The 23,680-nt window shown below is 43.0% G+C and overlaps 3 protein-coding genes across 4 annotated transcripts; all 3 read left to right on the top strand.

Annotated features, from left to right (window-relative positions):
* Positions 1–240: 240 nt before the first annotated feature.
* Positions 241–14,359, top strand: LOC310985510 (ephrin type-A receptor 2-like). The gene is made up of 17 exons (XM_083971122.1): positions 241–446; positions 1,313–1,380; positions 2,905–3,541; positions 8,305–8,460; positions 8,553–8,885; positions 9,620–9,747; positions 9,888–10,065; positions 10,186–10,288; positions 10,561–10,613; positions 10,718–10,843; positions 10,930–11,115; positions 11,227–11,288; positions 11,599–11,808; positions 12,003–12,152; positions 12,460–12,653; positions 12,980–13,135; positions 13,543–14,359. The coding sequence occupies exons 1-17, from the start codon at positions 371–373 to the stop codon at positions 13,649–13,651; spliced, it is 2,925 nt and encodes a 974-aa protein (XP_083827248.1). The 5' UTR covers positions 241–370; the 3' UTR covers positions 13,652–14,359.
* Positions 14,360–15,540: 1,181 nt separating this feature from the next.
* On the top strand, positions 15,541–16,701 carry LOC310986334 (heat shock protein beta-7-like; the record flags this gene model as incomplete). Its single annotated transcript, XM_083972181.1, has 4 exons — positions 15,541–15,782; positions 15,905–16,038; positions 16,470–16,595; positions 16,696–16,701. The coding sequence occupies exons 1-4, from the start codon at positions 15,704–15,706 to the stop codon at positions 16,699–16,701; spliced, it is 345 nt and encodes a 114-aa protein (XP_083828307.1). The 5' UTR covers positions 15,541–15,703.
* An 838-nt stretch (positions 16,702–17,539) lies between these two features.
* Positions 17,540–20,652, top strand: cplane2 (ciliogenesis and planar polarity effector 2). 2 transcript variants are annotated; one of them, XM_083971522.1, is made up of 5 exons: positions 17,540–17,810; positions 18,552–18,704; positions 18,967–19,091; positions 19,218–19,357; positions 20,226–20,652. In XM_083971522.1, the coding sequence occupies exons 1-5, from the start codon at positions 17,699–17,701 to the stop codon at positions 20,446–20,448; spliced, it is 753 nt and encodes a 250-aa protein (XP_083827648.1). In that variant the 5' UTR covers positions 17,540–17,698; the 3' UTR covers positions 20,449–20,652. The 2 variants fall into 2 exon arrangements, with proteins under 2 accessions (XP_083827648.1, XP_083827649.1); XM_083971523.1 differs by having other exon boundaries at positions 19,171–19,357; positions 20,226–20,369.
* Positions 20,653–23,680: the final 3,028 nt, after the last annotated feature.

The following is a 23,680-nucleotide window of genomic DNA, read 5'->3' as shown; positions in this document are numbered from 1 at the left end:
GTAATTTTGACATGTACATTACAGTACATTTTGACAGATACAATCGTAGTATCGCAGTCATAAAAAAGGCCTTCGTTCTCCTCAATGAAACAGATGTGGTCGCACAGCTCTGGCCCCGCCCCCTCTGTTACCATATTTGGAGAACTTCCTCATTCCAAAAGGCGGCGGGGTGGGGCGACGACGCCACCTGTTTCTGAATGGGCTGAGGGCTGAAGGGCTCGTGCTCGCTGAGCCGGTGGAGTGAAGTGTTTAGTGGAAGTGGAGCCAGTAACAGACGAAGGGACTGACGGAGGAGAGCGGACAGGCTCCAGGACACCAAACGTCCACCTTTTTTTTCTTTCTTTTCTCATTTCAAAAGTTTCGTGGCAACATGGAGTTCCGTCGGGTCGTCTTGTTTCTATTTTTATTTATTAACCAAGTATTTATCAGCCTCCAGTCGAAAGAACGTAAGTAGCCTAAGTTACTTTGAACACTGTGTGTAAAAAGCTGTAAGCGCAGCCTCTCTCTCTTCACCGCACCTCATGAGTCAGGAGGTTGGAATCTGGCAACTGGTTTTAAGTTTTACCTCTTGTTTAACATAGTTAACATGTTTGACATTGTTAGTCAAGTCAAAATTCCTTTTAGTTGTAGCCTACTTTTTGCTCTGTTTTTTTGTTCGACGTGACGTCTATAATGTCAGATGTATAGCTGTTCAAACCGTCTCGAATGAAACCTGTCTGCTTCATCCTAACTTTTCTTTAATAAGTTGTTTAATTATAGGGGGGGTAGACTTTGCCAACCTATATGGGGTAGGAGGCACCTGGGGAGATGTCCAAACATGTCAGACCCCCTTTGTTTCACTTGTGGCGCATGATTCATGTATTTCTCTCGTCATGGCGATTTATCAGCCCACGCCTTTCTCATACATTATTAGTCCTGTATGTTGGACCTGGAGGACACGGTCAATGAAGTCTTGAATCGGACCGACATGCTTGATTAAACTGTCAAAGCATGGCATGTGCCCCCCATAAAGCTTGCTGCCCCCAGAGATCAAGGCAGAGGATTTAATCATACAGTCAAAAATCATAATTATTTCCAAATATCTAACAGAATAATATACAAAATTTGTTACATATTCCACTGTCTATTTATCAGAGTTGTAATATTTAAACCATTGATGAATAATAGTGTCTTTCGTTAATAGCTAAATGTCTTTGATAGCTAAATATCTCTTTTTCTCTCTCTCTAAGGCATCAGGTGTTTTTATTCACTTATTTGTTGTAATTATGTCATATGTTATATATAAATATATATTTTCTGTTTGTCTCTGTAGAAGTGTTGCTGGATATGAGGACTTCAGGATCAGAGCTGGGCTGGCTCACGTTGCCATATGAGAACGGAGTGAGTATTTATACCTCAACAGGCATTTTTAAGACTTCAGGTTGAAGACTTGACACTGTTCCCACTCTGTGTGACAACAAATAAATAAGACGGCAGCTGAAGATTAGTCTATGTGAGAATTTAAATTCTGTCTCGGGACAATCCGCTCATTCAGTCCTCTCAAAAAGCTCCCTGGGACAGATGGAATGATTGGCAGCTAGATGAGGTTTGGCAGAGCTCAGTTTTAGTCTCGTGTTAAACGCTACCCTTTCATAAAGAACTTATGAATGCCATTAAAACGTCAGGGATCAAACCACATTTGAATTTACTGTACCAAAGTGCATTTTAAACAATCACATTAGATTGTTTTCATTCCAGCGCTTAACCATAAAACTGAAACTGAAGATGTTCTCCCACAAGATTTCTCTCTGAAGAGATCACAGTATAGAGCAAAGAGGATCTGTGCAGTGGGAAGACATGAGTAAAAGAAAAAGAAAGAGTGGTCCATATGTGGAGAACCATCCCTCTATCTATAGTTCAGTGGCTTTCCATCTAAAAAAAGCAACAGGACATGGCTACTTCCACTGTGCGGGCTATGTTTCTTGTGTGAAGGTTCTCAAAGATCTGAAGATACCCGTTCTATCAGGAGGGATTTCCGCATGTCTGTAAATCTTTCCTTTGTTCTGATGCAGCTTTCTTTCTCACACTGGAGTTAAATTGGTACAGATGGTTCTTTGCAATGTGTGGTTGTCTTCAGCAAAGATATATTATATATAACTATAAACAGAAGTTGGAAAGTAATTACAAGTAATTGGCTGAAGAGGATATGTGTCTAACTATTCATTCTAATCATGGGCTTGGTAATAATGTGTGGTAAAGTGCTGCTCTGATCTAATGGAGCCACTTTAACTTTTTCTTATTAATTAGTTGTGATGTCATTTTGAAATATATCACATTTACTTTGCCTCGATTTTCTGCCAGAGTTAAAGTATATTTAAGCACTGATTTATTCCCTGGAACACTACAGTGCTGGAAACATATGAGATCTTAAATTTTAATGATAAATATATATGGGCTTTTAATCTTTTTACTTGTCATTGCTTCCCCCTCTTAAAAAGTCTTAATTGCTACCAATTCTGCTGCCGTGCCTTTGCACTATGCCTATAAAGCCAATCTAACGATCATAAAGTGTGAGTTGGTATTCTACAGTAGTATTTGCTGGCTTTTTTGTGTGTCTCACACGCATCCACCCTCGTCTGTTAATGGAAAACCACACACGTCGCGAGCGCAGCACATGTCGAAGCCAGTAATCTTAATGTGTGGAAAAAAAAGGCTCTGGCTCACTTTTGCACTTTATGAGCTTCTCACTCAGCAGGGCAGATGAGGTGTCTCATCAATTAAACGGGTTCTTGGCAAGAACAAAGCCAGTGGACTCTGTACTTAGTCCCAGAGAACTGTGATTTTTCCCCTTCATTATTGTAGTTCAGTTTGGTGTTGTACGTTAAACTGATCCCTCTCCTCTCTCCATCTCTTTCTGTCCTACAGTGGGAGATAGTCCAGACGGTGGTGAATGGCACACTGTTCTATACCTACAGCGTTTGCAGCATAGACTCTACTGAACAGGATAACTGGCTGCGTACAACATTCATCCAGCGGCGCCCTGGGACGTCCCGCGTCTCCGTGGAGCTCCGTTTTGTGGTGAGAGACTGCAACACGTTCGACGGTGCCTCCGTCGCCTGCAAAGAAACCTTCAACCTTTTCATCTCGGAGGCCGACGCCGACGTGGGAACCAACTTCCGCAAAGGGCAGTTCCGCAAAGTGGCCACCATCGCCCCTGATGAGGTCACGCGGGGTCGCGTGCTGAAGGTCAACACGGAGACGAGGACGGTGGGGCCTCTGTCCAGGAAGGGCTTCTACCTGGCTTTTCAAGACATGGGCGCTTGTGTGGCGCTGCTGTCGGTCAGAGTTTACTACAAGACGTGCCCGTCCACGGTGCAGAGCTTGGCGGCCTTCCCAGAGACGGTGGCGGACGGCCTCAAGGAGGTGGAGGGAGCCTGCGTGGAGAACGCCGTCGGTCCCGCCACCCCGCGCATCTACTGCACAGCTGAGGGCGAGTGGGTGGTTCCCGTGGGCCAGTGCCAGTGTCTGGCCGGCTACGAAACCACCGGGGACTCCTGCCAAGGTGAGCCAGTGCCAGAAATGTGTCGTGCAGTCGACTGAGACGTGTTTTCATGCGAGATGTAGTAAATGAAACACCTCCAACCGCTGCTTTTGGCGAGGTGTGAGGAGGAATGAGCGCATTGGAATGTAAATTGTGTCTGGTTTGTTTGTGGATGTGCTGAAAAAACACAGCATATCTGTGTTGAAATAGGTGAGGTAGCGCAGGACCGGGCTCAGGAAGAGAGAGAGAGGAAAGTGGGACAGACTGTGTCTATACCTGTCTTGTTTTGTTTAGATTTGGAGGCAACCACAGATCGCTTCATGTGACATCGATAACAGGCGCAAAGCTTCAACACACTCTCATCGGTGGCTTCGTCTTCTCTTCACCTGTTGTTGCCCAATAGCGCATTCTTTCCACTGTCTTTCTCTCAGGACTGAGGAATGGGGCTGGGCTGAGGCTCTGTTTTTATGGATAGGCCCAGGGCTGGTGATAACATACAGTAGAAAGAAGATGTGTCCCACTTCTGGGTGGACTTTGAGTTTATTAGGGCTGCAACTAATGATTATTTTATTGAAATGATTCATAAATTAGTTGCTTGGTCAATAAAAGGTGAAAAAATGTTGAAAAATATCAATCAGTGTTGCCCAAACCACAAGACAACGTCCTTAAATGTCTTGTTTTGTCCACAAACCAAAGAGATACTCAGTTAATTGTCATAAAGGAACAAAGAAACCAGAAATATTCACATTTAAGAAGCTGAAATCAGAGAATTTGGACTATTTTTTCTTAAAAAACTACTCAAACCGATTATTCGATTAATTCAATAATTGATTATTGTGCGATTAATCGATTCATAGTTTATTATGTATTTACAAAATTAGAACATGTGTTGATGGACTCCATTCATCATCCAAGAGTTGAAACTAAAAGACTTTGGTGTTAAATCCTTTTAAAACTTTTTCCTTTTTCATGGACTTTACAGTATATACAGTATAAGGTCAATTAAAAAGCACATAGTTGTGTACAGTAGACGACATAGCTGTGGCATTCATACTGTTCGTGTGGAAGTTGGCATTCTGGGGTGTGGTGTGTTGAACTGTCTGGAGGAAACGTGGGAGGAGAGAGGGTACAGAGGAGGAGGAAGGAGGGAGGAAGGGCACAGTGTGCTGTGGGGATTTTTTTGGAAGGAATTCTTTCACCCTGGCGTCACCTCCAGCACTGATTGACTCAAGGAAGGGGCCGTGTGAATGTGTCAGAATGACTACCTGAGCACCGTGTCTTCTCCTCGCAAGTATTTGCTTTGCGTGAGTTGCCAAGCGACAGAAACCGCAGATTACAGGGATGAGGCCGACACACCTATCCGAGGTTACACTGAGTCAGGCATGTGGTTTATGACTCCCGACGGAACAAGTCACCTTAACTGGAAGAGTTTGGTCTCCTCATGGAGCCTGCTGCTTAGAAACCAGCACATTATTGTCTCTAGCTGAAAGAATGAAACTGACTCATCAGTCAACAGAATCAGTTAACTGTTGTTTTATCTAGTTTGTCACTGAAGTTGATTTTTCTACCACAAAACGAAACATAAAAAATAAAATAAAACAAAAAGTTCCTCTTTTTAGGTTATCAAAATGAAAACAGACTTAGAGGGGAAGTCAGAGCAAAGGAATGTTCAGAACTAGAAGTTCCTCACCACGGGACTCTGAGTCTGAGGCGAGCACCTGAAACGGAAGGTGGCAGGCAGCTGTTGAGAGGAGGACAGGAAACGTTTGACTGGAAAATATTGTGAGTCCAAAGTCTGGAGGATGGCCTGTATATGAGGATGCAGGAAACCTGTTTTATTATGTAAGCGAAACTCAATGTCGTAGCCTCTCTCCCGGCCGACTCTCTGGCGCAACACACCCACAGCCTCTGCTCAAATCCTGTAGGTTTTTTTAAATTTATTTATTTTTAAATATATGTTTATTGCTTTTCAAAATGAAGAGAAACACAGCACAAACAGATAAAAGAAAGAAAAAAACCCATCCCCCACCCCAAAACTAACAAATAAAACATGAACAGGATCAGCTCAGCATGTAAGGAAATAATAAAGGCCACAGTCATGACAATATGCTAAACATATTTCAAGAAATACACACAGCAAGGTGTTTCACAGTGATCGAAACATTAGTCCTTTCCTTGAAACAATTGCAGTACAGGATCCCACATCGTTTTAAACATGTCTTCCCTGTCTTCATTATAAAGTCTCAGTCTCTCCAGGTGAAGCATATTTGCCATTTCTCTCAACCACAGATCGTATGTGGGTGCAATGTCTGCCCTCCATGCCCAGAGGATTAACTTCTTTGCAATCACAGTTCCAAATAGCTTTTTTCTCATATTTATTGGCAGAAGACAAAGGGGGTAGTTGCCCCGAGAATGGCTACGAGCGGATCAGGCTCCCAACATTTCAGTCCTGTAGGTTAACTAACTACAGAAAGTGATCTCCACAGAGGCTTGCGGCCTGCGTGTGGATTCCAAAGAAGAGCCCAACTGTTGTGGGAAAAGGAAGTAAAGTGAGATGAGGAGGAATGCTGACTGACACAAATAAGCAGGTTGTCCTGGGCCGGAGTCGGAGGGCGGGGAGCGAGTCGACAGTTGGCGCATGAGGGTGGTTAGTTTCGTGGCTGCTTAGTTAGGTGTGGAGTGTAATTTAGTCAAGAGGATTAGTAGAGCAACAGGACAGCTGTTATCCAGTGACATGCCCCGCTTTGCCTTCCCTTTGCTCTTTCATCCGGTTGTTAACACACGCAACGAGCTCCCTAATCCATGTTCCCACTCATTAGAACAATGGGCCGACACAAAGAGCAAAAAACAGATTCAATTAACAGATGCACCGGTGCGGAACATAAGTCCTTTTCACATGTGCGTTGCAGTCAAAGAGTTGCACGGGACAATGGGAGGCTGAGATTCCGTCAACAAGAGGACTTAAGATTTTGTTTAATGAATGAAAGTTTGGGATTTTGGATCTGATTCAAAAATGAATTTTGTTTGTTTGTTTATTTATTTGTTTATTTATAGGATCCCCATTAGCTGATGTCATGACATTAGCTATTCTTCCTGGGGTCCTTAATGCAATTTTTAAAAAGAACAGATCACTGTAACACCTCATCATATACACAAACAGCAAACGGTCTAGTAGTCTAAACTAAACTAAAACTAAACTAACTAACTAAACTAAACTACATTAAGAAGACATTGTACATCACATTACATTACCACAACAGTTCAACCCACAAATAAATTCTTATAATAAATTATTCTGCGTTACATATTTCTTACTCATTGAATTTACAATTTATTTAAATAGTCTATTACTACCTTTTTAAAAATGTGTTCTGAGTTAATATTTTTGATGTTATTAGGTAATGTGTTCCATCCTATAATTTTGTCGATTAACGGAGTGTGACAATTAAAAAACAGCGAGGGGACCAAAAATTTGCATTAACAACCTTTTACATTCATCTTCTGCGCACATGCCGCCATTTGCGAGCTGTATAATGAGTAATGCAACATATTTATGGCACCACTCTCCCCAGTCTCAGAGACAATAGATGAATAGGCCCGGAGTTCCTTTTGCTACGTGACAGAGGTCCTGCTGCTCCGGCTCAAGATGAAATGGGCTGGCCCCCTTCTTTCTTATGCGAAAGGACCTCAGCTACACCCCCACTGCCGCCGAGTGACTCCCCAGAGAGAACTTCTGTTGGTGCTCCAGACCTTTACTCCCCCTCCTATCCCACCCTCCTCCTCCACCCATCTATTCATCTCTATCCCTCCCCTACTCAACCTGCTGCTTCTCCTCCAGCGCGGCAATACTCAAGAGTGCAAAGGTCCTCCTGCCTCGGTGGCCAAAGTAACGCGACCATGTCTTCAATCCAGGGTTCACTCGACCCCGGCCACCAGCGCAGGGGCCACATGAAAGGGGCTGCTCCCTATGGAGAGTGAAAGCAGGAGGTCTTTCATCAGATCCCCTCTTTTTAAATCTTAAAAAAAAAATTTTTTATTTCTCTTTTCTCTTCATCGCCTCAGAAATTAAGTACATCTGTTTCCATAAACACGTTGAGAATCGTACTTTGTTTCCAGCAGCTTTTCCTCTTTCCTGATCCTCTTGTCCGCTAACTATTCAACCTTGCATGCTGTAATCTGGTGCTGGTGCTGGTGCTGGTGGGAGAGGGGGGTTAGCGGAAGGAAGGAAGAAAGGGAGGAAACATCAGTCTCCCACTGAACTTGCAGCTCTTGCCTCCCAGTTTCTGTCCAGTGTGTGTGTTCATTAACCTCCCCTGCCCTGGGAAGGCTGCTTATCTGGGTGCTGGGATGTCCATGGCAGCGCTCACACCGGTGTCCAAGGTGACGTTTCCTTTGGCAAAAACACAAACGTGATCTGCCAGGGAGAATTTGAGCTGAGAGCGAACAAAAGGAGAAGGCAGATCGGATCACCTGATGGATTTAATGCACTGCTGTCATCCGGTTGACACTTGGCAGTGTGACCTGAGATTAGGCCCCCCGGGTGAAAAAAGGCAAGTGGAGGCAGATCGTCAGGGAAATCCCTTTCATTCCTCCCGCACACAAAAGACTCAGTGATTATAGGTTCCTCACAACGAACGCTTCCTGTAGGGTATCAAGCGCCGGTGTTACTGAGACAGCTCCATTTGTTTGAGTTTTTCATGAGTCATCCCATCCGGTATTTGTCCTTTTAACAGTTATTGCTTTATGATATGTTTTTACCAACACACCTTCTTTCTCTCACACAGCATGCAAGCCAGGTTACTTCAAACCGTCTGAGTCGAGCGAGTTATGCCGGGTTTGTCCTGATAACACCAAGCCGTCCAAGGCCGGAGCCAGCGAGTGTCTATGTGAGGAGGGCTTCTACCGCTCCCCCACAGACCCTCCAACATCTCCTTGCTCTGGTAAAAAAAAAACTCTTATCAACTTTTCTATTCATCGGAGGTAGTTTGGAGAACTTATCTAACTGCTTTGTCGTCCACTTCCTCTCCCCCAGCTCCACCCAGTGCCCCTCGTGACCTCGCCTCCACCACCCTGTCGGCAGAAGGCAGGCTGCAGCTGTCCTGGAGCCCGCCGCTGATGACCGGGGGTCGCAGCGACCTCACCTACAGCGTGGTGTGCGAGCACTGCGACGGAGCCCTGTGCATCCCTTGCGGCGAGAAGATCAACTTCGAGCCGGGCGCTACGGACCTGAAAGAAACCACTGTCATCGTCACCGATTTGGATTCTCACCTGAACTACACCTTCACGGTGGAGACTCACAGCGGCGTGTCCCAGTACAGCACCGAGAGGCCCATCGAGACCATCACCACTGCTCTGGACTACACAGGTGAGGATAATAATGTGTCATAGGTTCAAAATGTCATGACATTAAAGTGATAAAACCATATACCATGTGTTTTTTTAAGGGATAGTTCAACATTTTGGCAAATTGGCCCATTGTCACAGTCTTAGCGCAAGCGCAAGCTATTTTTAGAACGGCGGAGCAGAGCCATGAGCTGCTCAGAGCTACGCTACGGAGGCTAATGGGATTTCTTGGTTTCCCTCATCAAACTCATCAAATACACAATCCAACAACTCCAAAACGCTCTTGTGGACCAGTTGTGACCTGCACATTCACCACGCTATGAGATAATAACAGAAAGTTACGAGACGGAGTGGTTTTCGAGGCAAATGCAGAGACTGCTTGCTGAAAAACTGCCCCAGACAGGAACGTGCATCAGCAGTTTTGCATGAATTTACCTCAGAAACAACTCCGTCTTGTAAAGTAACTAGCGTAGCTCTGAGCAGCTCGTGGCTCTGCTCCGCCGTTCTAAAAATAGCTTGCACTGACAAACAAAGGTAACAAACCTACTCTAGGGATTATGTCAATGGACCAATTTGCCAAAATTTGCCAGAAGCAAACACAGGCAAACAGAACAGACAAAAAGTTAAGACATTTTTCATGTAGTATTGAAGCACTTACTAGGAATCCCAAAGGCTTTCATTCCCAAATGTCCTTTCCAAACACTGCAATTAGTCACTAACCATTATTTTGCTTTCTGCCTTTCCACCAACCGCTAGATCCCCCCAAGGTGAGGCTGATCCATCTGGATGATCACAGCCCCACCAGTCTGTCTCTGTCCTGGACTCTGTCTCGCCGACCTCCAGCCCACATCACTCACCGCTATGAGCTTATGTACCGCAGAAAAGTAAGACAGAGTGCTTTGTACTCATTCGTCTTTCTCCTCCCCCCCATTTAAACTTTTTTTTTTGAAGAAAAGGTGGTTAAGAGAGTTCTGGTTAAGATTAAATCTATTTTAATCCACCCACCCAATTTTTCTCCCTGCAGGAAAATGACAGCGAGCGTGATGTGACCACCTACACGGTCCTCATTCTGGAGAAGGACTCGGTCCAGATTACCGACCTGATCCCAGACACTACTTACATGTTCAGGGTCCAGGTGCTGAGTCCTGAGGGCAGCCCCGGCAGCTACAGCACCGAGTACGAGTTTCACACTTCACCATTAGGTAACGGAAACCCCTTCAAATCTACAGAATTGAAACCAGTTTCTCAAATAAATGTTGATTTACGTTTTTATTTCACACAGTCGAGTTGATAAATGTTTCTGTTTCCATGATTCTTCTCAGCTGTGTCCCAGATCCAGAACAACTCCACCATGGTGATGGTAGCCGTAGTCGGGATAGCACTTATCCTGCTGGTGGTGGTGGCCGTCCTGCTGCTGCGTAGAAGGTGGGCATCAGTGCTCTTTGTATCCACATTCAACACGTGTGTCATTCAGATAAATGCTATCTACAAAGCTGCAGACTGTGTGATTACATGCCACCAGCTCAAATAAATTAAGGACGTGCTGGTGTGACAGCTTAGGGGGGGTTATGAGTAATAGCTGGTGCTGTTATTGAATACAGCCTTGGTTTGTTTGAGACAGGATGGACATGCAATTACTGCAAAGCCAGTCTGTATTCTGTTTAGTCTTTAAGTGACTGGTGTTGTTTTCCTCTCAGGAGACTGAGCACTCGTGGCAGAGGAGGACCAGAGGATCCCTACTTTGCTTCAGGTTAGAAAACCTCACACACAAAATCAATTCAGTCTTATTTACGCGTGAAACCATTTATTGATTCATGATTCAATCTAATATTCTGGTTCATATTTTCTCCTCAGATCAACTCAAGCCTCTGAAGACATACGTCGATCCTCACATGTATGAGGACCCAAACATTGCCATCCAAAAGTTTGTCACGGAAATCGACCCGAATGCAATCAGCAAACAGAAAGTCATTGGCGTTGGTAAGTATATTTTAAACAATTCGCCCTCCATTGAGTAGAATTTCAGAGGGTTTCTGTTTCTGACCTTTCCTCTCGCTGTCCCCCAGGAGAGTTTGGGGAAGTGTTTCGGGGTGTGATGAAGACCCCTGGGCGAGGAGAGGCTGCCGTGGCGATCAAGACCCTGAAGCCGGGCTACTCTGAGAAACAGAGACAGGACTTCCTGAGTGAGGCCAGCATCATGGGCCAGTTCTCCCACCCGAATATCATCCACCTGGAGGGGGTTGTCACCAAATGTGAGTTGTGAAATCAGACAGAAGTCAAACAGCCACTCACTGCTTATTTTCATCAACTGTTTTTTTTTTGTTCTTGTACTGAACATGATTATTTTATGTTTTAATTTTCAGACAAGCATGCCATGATAGTGACTGAATACATGGAGAACGGCGCCCTGGACACATATTTGAAGGTAGCTGGATGGTCACACAACTTAATATATTTATTCCTTGATATTTGTATTCTTGGAGACTTTAGCAACTTTTTAAAAGAAATCTTAAATTATTCCCCCCTTATGCGTTTTTTAAATTTTATTAAACATTATTATACCAAAGTATTAGCAATAGGTTGTAAAGAAGATAATCTAGTGCTATTTCCAGTGTTTAAACTAAGCTAAACTAACCGTCCTAAACAGACCAATATGGCTAATTAAAACTCAACTCATACTATGATAAGATACATAGGAGCAAGTTTGTAACTCTATATATTTTTGTGTCATTTAGGGCCGTGATGGAGAGATTCCTTCGTATCAGCTGGTGGGAATGCTGCGTGGAATAGCTGCTGGCATGAAATACCTCTCTGACATGAGTTATGTCCACCGTGACCTGGCAGCAAGAAACGTCCTGGTGAACAGCAACCTGGAGTGTAAAGTGTCCGATTTTGGTCTGTCACGTGTGCTGGAGGACGACGCTGAGGGCACCTACACCACCAGGGTGAGTCCAACAGCTAGATTTCACAGCCCTAAAAGCACAGCGCCCCGAGAAGAAGCCCTTTTTTGTTCTTCTAGTAACTACTGTCAGCTTGTTAATGATGTTTTTACTCTCGAGCGTCCAATCCAAAGTGTTGATCTTTCAGCACCATGTGTTTCCATTCCATTCATGACTTGTTAATTTATCTCTTCTGTCAGGGAGGTAAAATCCCCATCCGCTGGACCGCCCCTGAGGCCATTGCTTACAGGAAATTCACTTCAGCCAGCGACGTGTGGAGTTTCGGCATCGTCATGTGGGAAGTCATGGCATTCGGAGAACGGCCCTACTGGGACATGAGCAACCATGAGGTATATTTCATCTGTCAGATCTCCTTTTCCAACTCTTATGGTTGAGATGAGGGATTGTTTTGGTCTGTGTAGGTTCAACTTGAACCTATATTACCACAGAGACTCAGCGTAGGGTAGGTGGTGATTGAGAGTTGACTGATCCTGTGTAGTTTCCCACCATCCTCTCTCAAATTAGCTGTTAACATCAACACACAAATCCAGGACTTTTTGGACGGTTGCCTATTCAAACTCTATGTCTGTCACTTGGGTTATTATTCTAATTAAAATCTAAGCGCTGCCTTCACCCTGCCCTGGTTTCTTTTCTCAGGTCATGAAGGCTATCAACGAGGCCTTCAGGCTTCCTGCTCCGATGGACTGCCCGTCCGCCATCTATCAACTCATGCTCCAGTGTTGGCAGCACGACCGCTCCAAACGACCTCGCTTCACAGACATTGTCAACATTTTGGACAAACTGCTCCGAAACCCAGAGTCTCTGAAAACCATAGCTGACTTTGATCCACGGTACGAATTCTGTTCTCTTGTATTTACACATTTCATTTTGTCTACTTAATCTGGAAAAAGAAATTCCGACTTAAAAAAAAAAACTATTTTATTTCCACTTTAGAAATTATGGCAATGGGCCAATTTGCCAAAATGTTGAACTATCCCTTTAATCCTTCCCCTGGAAGATTAGAAGTTATTGTAACTTCCTCTGTAACAGTCCACTCTGCAGTGTGTTTACAGTAAAACAGGTTCTCTCTTATTCAAACATAGTCACATGTATTCAATGTACACAAAGTAGCACTAAATGGGGAATGAGTAATCTAATCACACATTGTTCCCTGCAGCGTGTCCATCCGCCTGCCGAGCACCAGCGGCTGTGACGGTACCATGTTCAGGTCGGTGCCCGAGTGGCTGGACTCCATCAAAATGAGCCAGTACAACGAGAGCTTCAGTCGCGCAGGGATCACGACCATGGAGCAGGTGCTCGCCTTGAGGCATGAGTAAGTGCACACATGGCACAGGTGCAGCTGCACCGATGAATCTGGCACCAGGCCACATTTTGTACTAACACAGAGAATGTATTGAGGCTCTCGGCTTGAACATTTGTTAGTGTGTTTGTGATGCAGGAATACCCCACTCCGCCTCTGCTCGTGTCATTCCTCTCATTCTCAAGTGCTGTAAAGACCACAACAGCGGTTATAGAGAGTGATCATGTTCTCATACAACTGAATGGTCTATTCAACCATGTATCAACTTAGTAATTTAGTTTATTCATTACTTTAGCTATTTATGCAGTCACTTGCTTTATGAGCTACATCAGAATATTTTCAGGGGTGCAAGTACCCAAAACAAAGTCCATATTATTTTTGGCACACAGCTAACAGTGTCATTTATCTTGGCCTTTCAGAGACATCAGGAATATTGGAGTGCGGTTGCCCGGTCACATGAAGAGGATAGCCTACAGCATCCTGGGCCTGAAAGACGAGACCAGCTCCCTCAGCGTGTTTGCAGTGTGATCTAAGCATTCCTCCAAATCAAAGAGCACTGACCGACCATGCCATTTCACTCATGGAGAAAGAGGACTGAAAGGGGGGGATGAAACTGAGCTACTCTGCGGGATTGTTTTTTTCCCCCTCTGGCACAGTGTGGCACGACTGAAAAGGACGCTCCAAAGCCACTCAGAGGACTGAGACTAAAAACACTTATGTACTTTATGATAACAGAAGATGAATAATTTATTTTTATGTAAAAAATGTTTCATATGTTGAACATAAACAAGTTATATGATGTGATATATAAATGAGAGGCAATGTAAGAGTGCTTGGCTTTGTATTTCCTGAATGACTGAGATGTTTAAGGCTCTTTTGGAGGAAGAGCTTTTTTTTCCAAGCACTCACTTTATCCTGCCGCTGTTTCCGGATCCTTAAATCAGTTTGTTTTTGCTACTCTTCTTGTGATCAACGACACTTGCTTTTACATTTGGAGTAACCGTTCCACTCAGGGCCAAGGATCACACATTCTTATGTTTTTTTCTTAGTTTAGTCCCTGTATCATGATGCAATTTTCAAATTGTTTGTTTACACCATGTCTTAATTCAACTGTCCATTTTTATTTAATATTTATTTTGTTTTATATTTATGTCATTTGTTACATGAGATATAACTATGTTCTGGCCAATGTTTTGCCAGGTGTTTTTTGTGTATAAATAAAATAAATGTTGCCTGTGACTGGGTCACTTTCTTATACTCAGCAGTCATCAGTGTGTATTTATTTTTTGTCTTTAGTTCAACATTGAAACATCTTAACTATCGGATGGATTGCCATGAGATGTTGCATTCATGGTCCCCTGAGGACCCTGTCTTTACCATAGTAGCGCCACCATGTGGCTGACATTTGTAGAACAGAATGAAATACCTCAACAACCACTGGATGAATTATGAACTGTACTGATCAGTAGATTTTTTTCATCTGGTGCACATCAAATTTCAGTTTTACAGTACTCAACAAAACAAGTACTCAAAAAAAAAAGATTGCTGACATTCGTTTGTGTTGCATTTATTAGCAATTAAAAAATGCGAACATACTAAATAAAGGTAATAATTATGATTAATACTGATGAAAACACAGATCATGCTTAAAATGAACAGACTATACAACCAATAGAAAAATAAAAGCTTTTTTTTTTTTTTTTTTTTTAGCAAATTAAAAAATAAACTCTTACATCATCCTCACACAAATAAACTATGTAATACTGCTCCACATACCTGTCAACACATTTATTATCACAACTGTGTCAACTCCTCTGACGCAGGCTGACAAATGTTATTGTGCCGCTGCCCTCCGGCCAACTACTACATTAATTCATCATAACAAATATGAAACAAATGCTGCACCTCGACTTTTGTCTTTCGGTTTGCTTTTCTTTTCACTCAGCGGTTCGGCCTCACTGAGCTTGTTGTGGTGACGCCTGTCGTCCAGATGGAGTTGATTAACCTCGGTGACTTTTCCAAGGTAGAGCAGAATGTCACACCCACACACAACTCGGCTCCATCATACCACTGCCACTCCGACATATTAAATCCTCCCTGTGTAAAGGTCATTGTGGAGACACTTCCACCTTAAACAGCCTTTAAAAAAAAACCTCATACATTTCTCAGAAGTCACTCTATTGTGTTGTTGCATTTCTTAGTGTACCGCTGCAGATGAGAGCTCTCTTAGTGTCACACTTGATATTTATAGTTTATTCCCTCACACCCTTTCTCTCACACAAACACCAAAGACCCAAAGGCTCTCTGTCAGGGGTGTGGCAACAAAAAATGTCGGACCCCCCGACAAAAGTTTGACGACATTACTGACACATTGAATATCTACGACCTGTGTCATGTTCCAGTCCATGTGAATCATCCAGGGACCCAGCCACATCCACCCATGAGCTCCCAGCGGCCTATAAAAGACTCATATACAGTCATACTTTCAGCAGAGACAAGGGAGGGCTCATTAGATTGGAAATGTCATCTCTTGGATTGTAGATACAGTCGACAAAGAGACATCTCACTTCCTCAGCCTGTATGGAGAAAGGTCAGGATATTTACTCTGAAGATTCAGGATCAAAACTTCAGAAGAGCGTTGCAGAAAACAAATTTGCAGGTCAGCTGAGCAAAGATCGACAAAATGTGTGATTTAGAAAAGATCTAATATAATGGAAGTTGATATACAGTAGCTATGTTATTCAGTTGCTTCATTTTACAAGCTGTAAATGACCGTTGCAGGACATTCACATCCGACGGGGAAGATCCAGGTGATTGGAGACACTCTCCAGTTCACTGTGGATGTGAGTGAATTCTCTCCAGAGGATGTTGTCATCACATCCTCAAACAACGTGGTAGAGGTCCATGCTGAGAAGGTGAGCTGTGACGTCAGGCCTGCTGTGGCAGATGTAGCCTAACCTTTACAGTTACAGATAACGTTAAAGGAGCAAGTTGTTGAGGCTAAAAGTGAATGAAAGGCAGCTTTTAAATGAGGATTTGAAATGAATATGTGAATATGTTGGTTTAAGGACTTTAAGACTAGTTGGATTACAGTATTTTTCTGTCTGAAATCCTTTTTATGAGGCCAAACGTTTTAGCTCCAGACCTGAAATTACAGATAGAATTCATCAAACAATTGGGTTTAAGAAAAGAGTATTCTGAAGGAGTTTGGAAGTTAAATGTTTAAGTGTGATGGACATTTATAAATCACCAGTAGCCTTGTAGGCCTACTGGTGATTTATAAGGCCTACGGGTTTTTATTTCAACCCTCTCCATGTTCTTCTCTTCTTCTTTGGTCTCCATGTAGCTGGGGGAAGATGGCATGGTCACAAATACATTTTCCCACCGATGCGAATTACCCTCAGACGTGGACCCCATGTCAGTGACCATGACCATGGAGGGCAGAGGGGTCCTGACTGTCAGAGCCCACAGGGTATTTTAGAGCTTGTTCTTTCTCATCTACAATGAAATTTGACAAAATATCAAACTGCCTTTTAATTTCTTGTCTTTGTTGTTTTGTTGTGTTTCTGCAGACATGATCTCTAAGCCACTCAGTGACCCTCCTGTCAAACGCCAGACTTTAGCGACCTCTAGTGTCCGGCTAAAGAACAACACAATGCACCATTCATGGACTGTCGGACATACGATAAACCTCATCTGGGGCCCTGCACCCACCAGCACTGAAAATACTATTTTAAAAAAGTGTGGTTTTATGTGACGTTACCTTGGTGTGAGTGACATGTAACAGATAGCAAAGAAACATGTTCAAAATTCATGAAAAAAAAAATGTTCACAACTTTTATTTAGAGATGTGTCTGCTGCAGGCCTCATTTGGGCCACAGAGGTAGCATTTGTTTCTCTGTTTACCAGTTCATTAGGCTGTGATTAGCTATTAAGATATATTATTAATATGAGACATTGACAAACATGGAATCTCAGTCAAAAATAAGTTTAAAAAAGAGTTTATATCAATTTCTCTAGCTGTTTCCAGACCAAAGATGGCAGCCCGCCCAGAATTGCAATTTAATATAAATAGTTTTTCTCCAGGCAGTATGAAGTCTTGCCTGCTCTTGGTCTTTTCAAACATTGCCAATTAATTATCTTATACAGGAACAAGAAATACCCAGTGGCCCAAATACTAATACAGGGCACAAGCTGAGGTACTACTCCGCAAAAATTCTATGTCGTAAGTGCAGAAGCAGCCCCCACCCCATCAAATGCAACAGGCGACTTTCAGAAAAGACAATTGACAATTCTTATAAGCACCTGAAGGCAACACAACTTACGGAAGTGACGGCAACGGTTGTCAAGGGACGTTTTAGTTGACGGAAGTCTTTATCAGGTGGCTACAACTGAAACTTGAAATGCTATTTGCCACTCAGCTGTTGTCATTAAAGTGTTCCGACTGGCTGTTATATTTTGATGTTGACATTTCTTTCAAAAGCTCCTGTCGCTACGAGCAACCGAGGTCCGTCTTGTTTTTCCTCCCTGTGGTGCTAGCTCGGCTAGCTCAGCTAGCTTCACAGCCATAACAACATGGCAGGAGTTCCTCCTCCCGGATCAGTCGTAGTGGCTGACTGGCATCGATGTAAAGAAAGCAAAGAATATTTCAACAAGATCCTTCACAAGAAAAGACGAAAGATCTTCGGTATGAAAATAACTTTCGACGACCTAATGTTACAATACAGTTCGGTTTTCAGCACAGTACTGCAAGTGCATTTACCCACTTACCTAAGTTACCTGAATGCATTTGAGTTGTTCTAACGTTACCTCACTACAGTTCCAACAAGTTTAAGTTACTGTACAATTAAATGTTTTACATACAGCATGAATATGTGCATTGGCTAGAGGTTGAACTGTCCAATAAAATATAGCTTAACGTGGCGATCACACCATGTGTTTATTAATTGCTGGTGGGAAATCAATGATGTGTTTCAGCCTCCTGCAATAAACGGGGAAATCAGTTTACATAATAATACATTACATAATAAATTGTGTAGGAGTAACAGCCACAGGGGGCATTTTTCTACATTAAATACTATTGCTCACAATACTTTCAGTACTTTTACTAGTAGTATTAGTTAACAGAGTGAACAGGCTGTAAGCTCTGCAACTGATGTTTGAGGTTATGTAATGAAAAAAGGGAAAGAAAATGACACATCATCAGCCTACTAGAACAGGGGAAAAAAAGCAAATAGCAATTCAGAGAGTATCTTAAAAGTTAATGATTACTTTGTGTAACTTTTGAACACTAGAACACAAGAAGAAAGACTGACCTATTCCATTGGCAGAAATAATCTATATTCAGAAGCAAAAAAAAAAGAGCAAAATCATGGAAAACACAAGAAACATCCACATGTGAACTGACAACAGAAACACTATTTTGCAGGCCTTTTGGAGTCTCCAGTGATGCCCCCACATGAAGCTGTGGACACAGTTCATTATAAGATCTTTATCTCTGGCAAGAGTGGAGTTGGGAAAACTGCTCTTGCTGCACGTCTCGCAGGCCTGAATATTCCTAATGCGCACTATGAAACAACAGGTGGGTCCTCGTCAGCAGCGTGTATGCATACGTACAGCTGTGTGCTGGTTGAGTTGGCTTACTGACGGCTGGTTTGTCGGTTAAAGACCACAACCAGCGGTTAGAAAGCATCAAAATACATCAAAACTCAGCCCTGACTTTGTAACTCCTGACTAAATAGTTTCCTGAGTCGGAGTAGAATCAGAGCGAGTCAGCTGAATATTTTTTAATCAAAGGCTCATAAGAAAAAGTGTAATTTCTCTTTTGTTTGTTTGTGTGGAAGGTATTGAGGCGACAGTGGTATACTGGCCGGTGAAGCTGAGAGAGAGCGGCAGAGTGCTGTTCTTCCGTCTCCAGCTGTGGGACTGTGGAGAAAATGCCTTGCGTAGATTTGACCATTTACTTCCAGTATGTGTGAAATCGACTGTTTTTTGTTTTGTTTTTAAACTCCTGCACTGAGCCGTGAACTTTGTATATTGTTCTGCAGCTGCCCATCACACCTGATGCTGTATCACTGTGCCCTGTCTCCCTCAGTCCTGTAAGGAGCAGGTGGATGCTGTCCTTTTTCTCTTCTCCTTCACTGACAGGACGTCCTTTGATGATCTGTCAAATCAAATTGCCAAGTGGACGGGGCCAGCTGTGGGCCGAGTTGCCAAACTGGTGGTTGGCACCAAGTATCCTTTTGTTTTCCTTAAAGAAAAAACTTGAAAAGTACAGGGCTTAAACTTGAAAACTATTTAAAATTCAACATACTCATTATAATAAAGTAACAAGCGGCTCTGAGCTTTTGCAAGTTTTTTGTTCCCATCAGTGCTGAAAAAGGCACGTGGTTTCTTTTAGTTTTTTGTCAATATAAACACTCCTGAGAGGGAAAATGATCCCTAATGGGGCGTTTAGTTTTCCAGTTCTTTTCTACACATTTAGATGATTCAGCTTTGATATGTCTCAGTGTAGTATGATCCATTTCTGATACTATAAAGTGATAGTGTACGTTCCAATACATTACATTTAAAGGGATAGTTAAACATTTTGGCAAATTGGCCCATTGCCATAATCCCTATAGTCATAGCAGTAGGTTCATTACCTTTATTTGCCGGTGCATTTTGAGGTTAATTCATGCAAAACTGCTGATGCGCGTTGCCTTCAGGGACAGTTTTTCAGCAAGCAGTCTCTGTAAACAACTCTGTCTCATAACATTACGTTATTATCTCATAGCATGGTGAATGTGCAGGTCACAACTTGTCCACCAGAGCGTTTTGGAGTTGTTGGATTGTGTATTTGATGAGTCTGATGAGGGAAACCAAGAAATCCCATTAGCCTCTGTAGTGTAGCTCTGAGCAGCTCACGGCTCTGCTCCGCCGTTCTAAAAAATAGCTTGCACCGACAAATAAAGGTAACTAACCTAATGCTATGACTATAGGGATTATGGCAATGGGCCAATTTGCTTAAATGTTGAACTATCCCTTTAAAATATTTTCATCTTTATGTGCATACACACATATACATACAGGAAGTATCAATGCACCTTAACCCTTTTCTCAGATTTGATCTCTTCATGCACTGTGATGTGGCAGAGAGGGATGTGAGGGAGTTCCAGGAAACATGGAGCGTACCACTGCTGCGAATGGGAGGGGAGGTCAGTGATGGGCTGGGAGATGTAGCCCCACTCCTCAACTGCTTGGCAGAGCAGCTTTGGCATCAGGACTGTGTCACAGCTGGATCTGCGAGCCACCACACACAGCAGCAATCAGTGACTCTGATTTAATACCACACAATGACTTGAAGGAGACAGTCAGAGGTGGACTGGGTGTCTGGCTCCAAGGGACTGCAGCTGGGCTGGGAGCCGCACATCCCTCTGGAGGAGACGGCAGAGGCTGCAGATGAATGGACTGTATTCCATAAACCTCTTTTTTTTTTAAATTCTGAAATGTGTTAAAATTTCAACATCATGATAAGGAATTGTCTAGGATTGTGGTTTAATATTAATGTGGTAAAGTTTGGTGGGAAGAAATTAACACAGGCTCAATTTACTGGTGTGTGTATTCATGCCAGCTGAAAGCACTGTTATTTGGTTGAGACAGTTTCATTAGGCTGATGTGATAACATTTTAATTACAACATGAAACACATGGTTAAAAAGGGGGCATTATTCAATACAAAAAAAAAGAAAAGAAAAATAGTATAGGCTACCCTCAACTTTGTGCATGCTAATTGTGATGAAGTGAAATAGACGAGTCCACGAATGACGTCCATGAATGACTTTGAGGAAAAGAGCAGCAGTGATTTATGATGACGAGAAACAAACTTGTACATAAAGTGCAGTGAGGTTAAGGGAAACTGAAGAACATTAAAGTGTGTCAATTAAAATGCATGAATGTGAAAGTTAGAAGACCCCAGTTGGATGAATATAAAAATCAAAATTGTGCTGTTCCCATCAGTGTTCACTTGACAGCACCTTTATCCACTCTTCTTTATCTGACCTGCAGCAAAAAGAAAACACAGGAATCACTGATGATTAGCTGCTAATGGAGATTTCTAGGTCATTTAGACGGAGGACGTCCACTCTTACCTTGTGTACGTTACAAGTATCATGGCGGTCGGGCGACCCGTCTGACTCTGAAGGAGATGCAGCAGGAAGGCTTCTGGGGGTAAACCCAGGACTTCAGTCTTCAGCTGCTCCATGCGCACGTGTGTGGGGAATTCAGCGTGATCCACAACTATGAACCGCTGATCCCTGAGCATGACAGAGCAAAAACAATTACATTTGGAGTAAATGAGTCAGTGTTCTCCCAAATAAGACTGAATTATCAGAATTTGATATTCAAGTAAAAGGGCTAAGGTCATGATTACCCAGACAAATCACATCCTGTCCAGTGAGTTCTCTAGTGCCTCTAGGTCGCCTCCCTTTTGCCATTAGGTTTTAAAACCTGGACAGTAGTAACTGCCCGATTTTTTTTTTTTTTTTTTTTTTTAAATCTATGTTATCTTGGTACCATTCCCTCAATTCAACCAATTAATTATTTACCGGTACCAACATTCAACTTGATGCATAACTAGTGCATATCTATGAATTGTGAAACTGAAATGTACATGCTGGAACGAATGCGTTTATGGACTGGGTAGCTGCAAACCGAGTGGCCCTCAGGATAAACAAAGTTGTATTGAATTAAGTATTTGTGTGGATGTTTGGTTTACAGCTGCTGGTTGGACTGCACAAGTACACACTTGATTTTTTTTTTTTTAATTTTGTTAGAAAAGTCATTGTTGCTTTCAGTATGTTAATAAGTAAGTGAGGGCTTGAGTACTTTTTGGAGGAGATGATCAGGATGTCATTGAAGAGGTGCAGGTAGACACTCATGGAGGACGTCCTGGAGTTGGAGGTGCCGCCGACAGTCAGCCGTCTCATGGGACCATGGTGCGCCAGAAAGCGCCCGCTTACCACCAGAGGAACTGACTGGATGGAGGAGGATGTGGTCTGTTAGTTAGGGGATACTGCTGTCTGCAGGTTACACAACATAGTCAAGTCTGTGGCGTAAGAAATCTTGAATCAGTGAGCAGAAACACACCCACCTTCACTTTACTAAAATCCAGCAGCATCTCCAGACAAACCAGCTCCTCGATTTGTTTCATTTTCTGGACCCCCTTGTTGCACTCGGACACGATCTGGTGAGACCAGAACCATGGAGGAAGATTTCAGCTGAAGTGGCAGTAGAGTAGACTGGGACAACTCACAGTAATGTACAGGATTGGATTACAACTACTGATACAATGTATACAACTGTCAGGTCAGCAGTCTTCTCTAATGAAAACCCAGAATTCAGTAAATCTCTTAGTCTGGTTTAGTAAATGCAAGCCAAAATCATTACAATTAAGAGAAATAAAGACATGCAATATGTGTAATGAATCTGTATAATATGATCTTCACTGTTTGAACTGAACGACTGAAATTAACTTCCATGATATTCTAATTTATTGGGATGCATCTGCATATTGTTATTGCCAGAGGTGGGCTTAATTTTAATTTCCTGTGTACCGTTGGGTCTGCCGAGTACTCAATCCATTTTGAATTACTCTGCAACTTAACTGAAATTACCCACATGAATGTAGAAGAACAGTAGTTGAGTCAATGTACCTACACTCACTGGAGCAAGTTATTAACAATACCATGTCAAATTATGTTAAATTTAGTGCAGCATGAGTGCAGAGCTCTGAACGGTTGAGAAAGGAAAAAAACAAAACCAAAAAAAAAAAACTGTTTTACCTCATGAATGGCTTCTATTGCTTTTTCAAGATTTGAAACTGAATCAGAATCGGGTTCAGTCTGTTTCAGGATGTTCTGAAATCAAAGGGGAAAACACACACACACACACACACACACACGTTGACTTATGAATCATGGTGTACCAAGTTGAATTTCCTTTGAGCTCGATTGAGCTGCCTACCTCCAGCAGGAGTTTCACACGAGTGATTCTCTGGAAGGGCAGGACCAGGAAGGACTTGAGGCTCTGCCGCTGACACACCGGCTCACTCTCAAGCTTCTTGAGCACAGACAGAAAGTGTCTGTTCTGCTGCCTTGAAAGAGAGTGGATATGTCTCGTGAGGAGTTGGTGGTGTGTGTGGAGTGTGTTCTGTGGTGTTGATCACAGAGCGGGGACTTACAGCAGCTGGTTGACGAGGGCCTCCTGGTACATCATGTTAGTCACATAGGGCACATAGAGAGAGCCAAACTCAGGGCAGTGCTGCAGCACGATGTCTCCAACCTGACACATCAACACACTCTCTCCCAGCCGCATCTCTAGATCCATGAGAAACCTAGAAGAAGAAAGTAGTAGAAGCAAGGAGAAAGAAAAAGAAGGAGGATTGGCTCTGGCTCAGCATCAGCATCACCAGACCAAAAACAGAAGCAGCAGTGTTTGTGGGAACTCACTTCTCGCTGGCTGCCGTGACTCGACGGATGTTGGAGAATAGAGTGTGATGCTCCATTCCAGACAGGGTCCG

Source organism: Trachurus trachurus (genome assembly GCF_905171665.1).
Source record: "Trachurus trachurus genome assembly, chromosome: 5".
NCBI lineage: Eukaryota > Metazoa > Chordata > Actinopteri > Carangiformes > Carangidae > Trachurus > Trachurus trachurus.
Note: the sequence above shows the minus strand (reverse complement) of the source record. Positions and strands in the feature narration are given on the sequence as shown.

What these genes read in the sequence shown, in the direction of transcription:
- LOC310985510 (XM_083971122.1), top strand. Translation starts at nt 371, where the DNA reads ATGGAGTTCCGTCGGGTCGTCTTGTTTCTATTTTTATTTATTAACCAA. An exon ending in ACAGAAAGTCATTGGCGTTG is followed by an intron (nt 10,844 to 10,929) that starts GTAAGTATATTT and finishes GCTGTCCCCCAG; the next exon opens with GAGAGTTTGGGGAAGTGTTT. An exon ending in AGGGCACCTACACCACCAGG is followed by an intron (nt 11,809 to 12,002) that starts GTGAGTCCAACA and finishes CTCTTCTGTCAG; the next exon opens with GGAGGTAAAATCCCCATCCG.
- cplane2 (XM_083971522.1), top strand. Translation starts at nt 17,699, where the DNA reads ATGGCAGGAGTTCCTCCTCCCGGATCAGTCGTAGTGGCTGACTGGCAT. An exon ending in GAAAAGACGAAAGATCTTCG is followed by an intron (nt 17,811 to 18,551) that starts GTATGAAAATAA and finishes ACTATTTTGCAG; the next exon opens with GCCTTTTGGAGTCTCCAGTG. An exon ending in TGCGCACTATGAAACAACAG is followed by an intron (nt 18,705 to 18,966) that starts GTGGGTCCTCGT and finishes TTTGTGTGGAAG; the next exon opens with GTATTGAGGCGACAGTGGTA.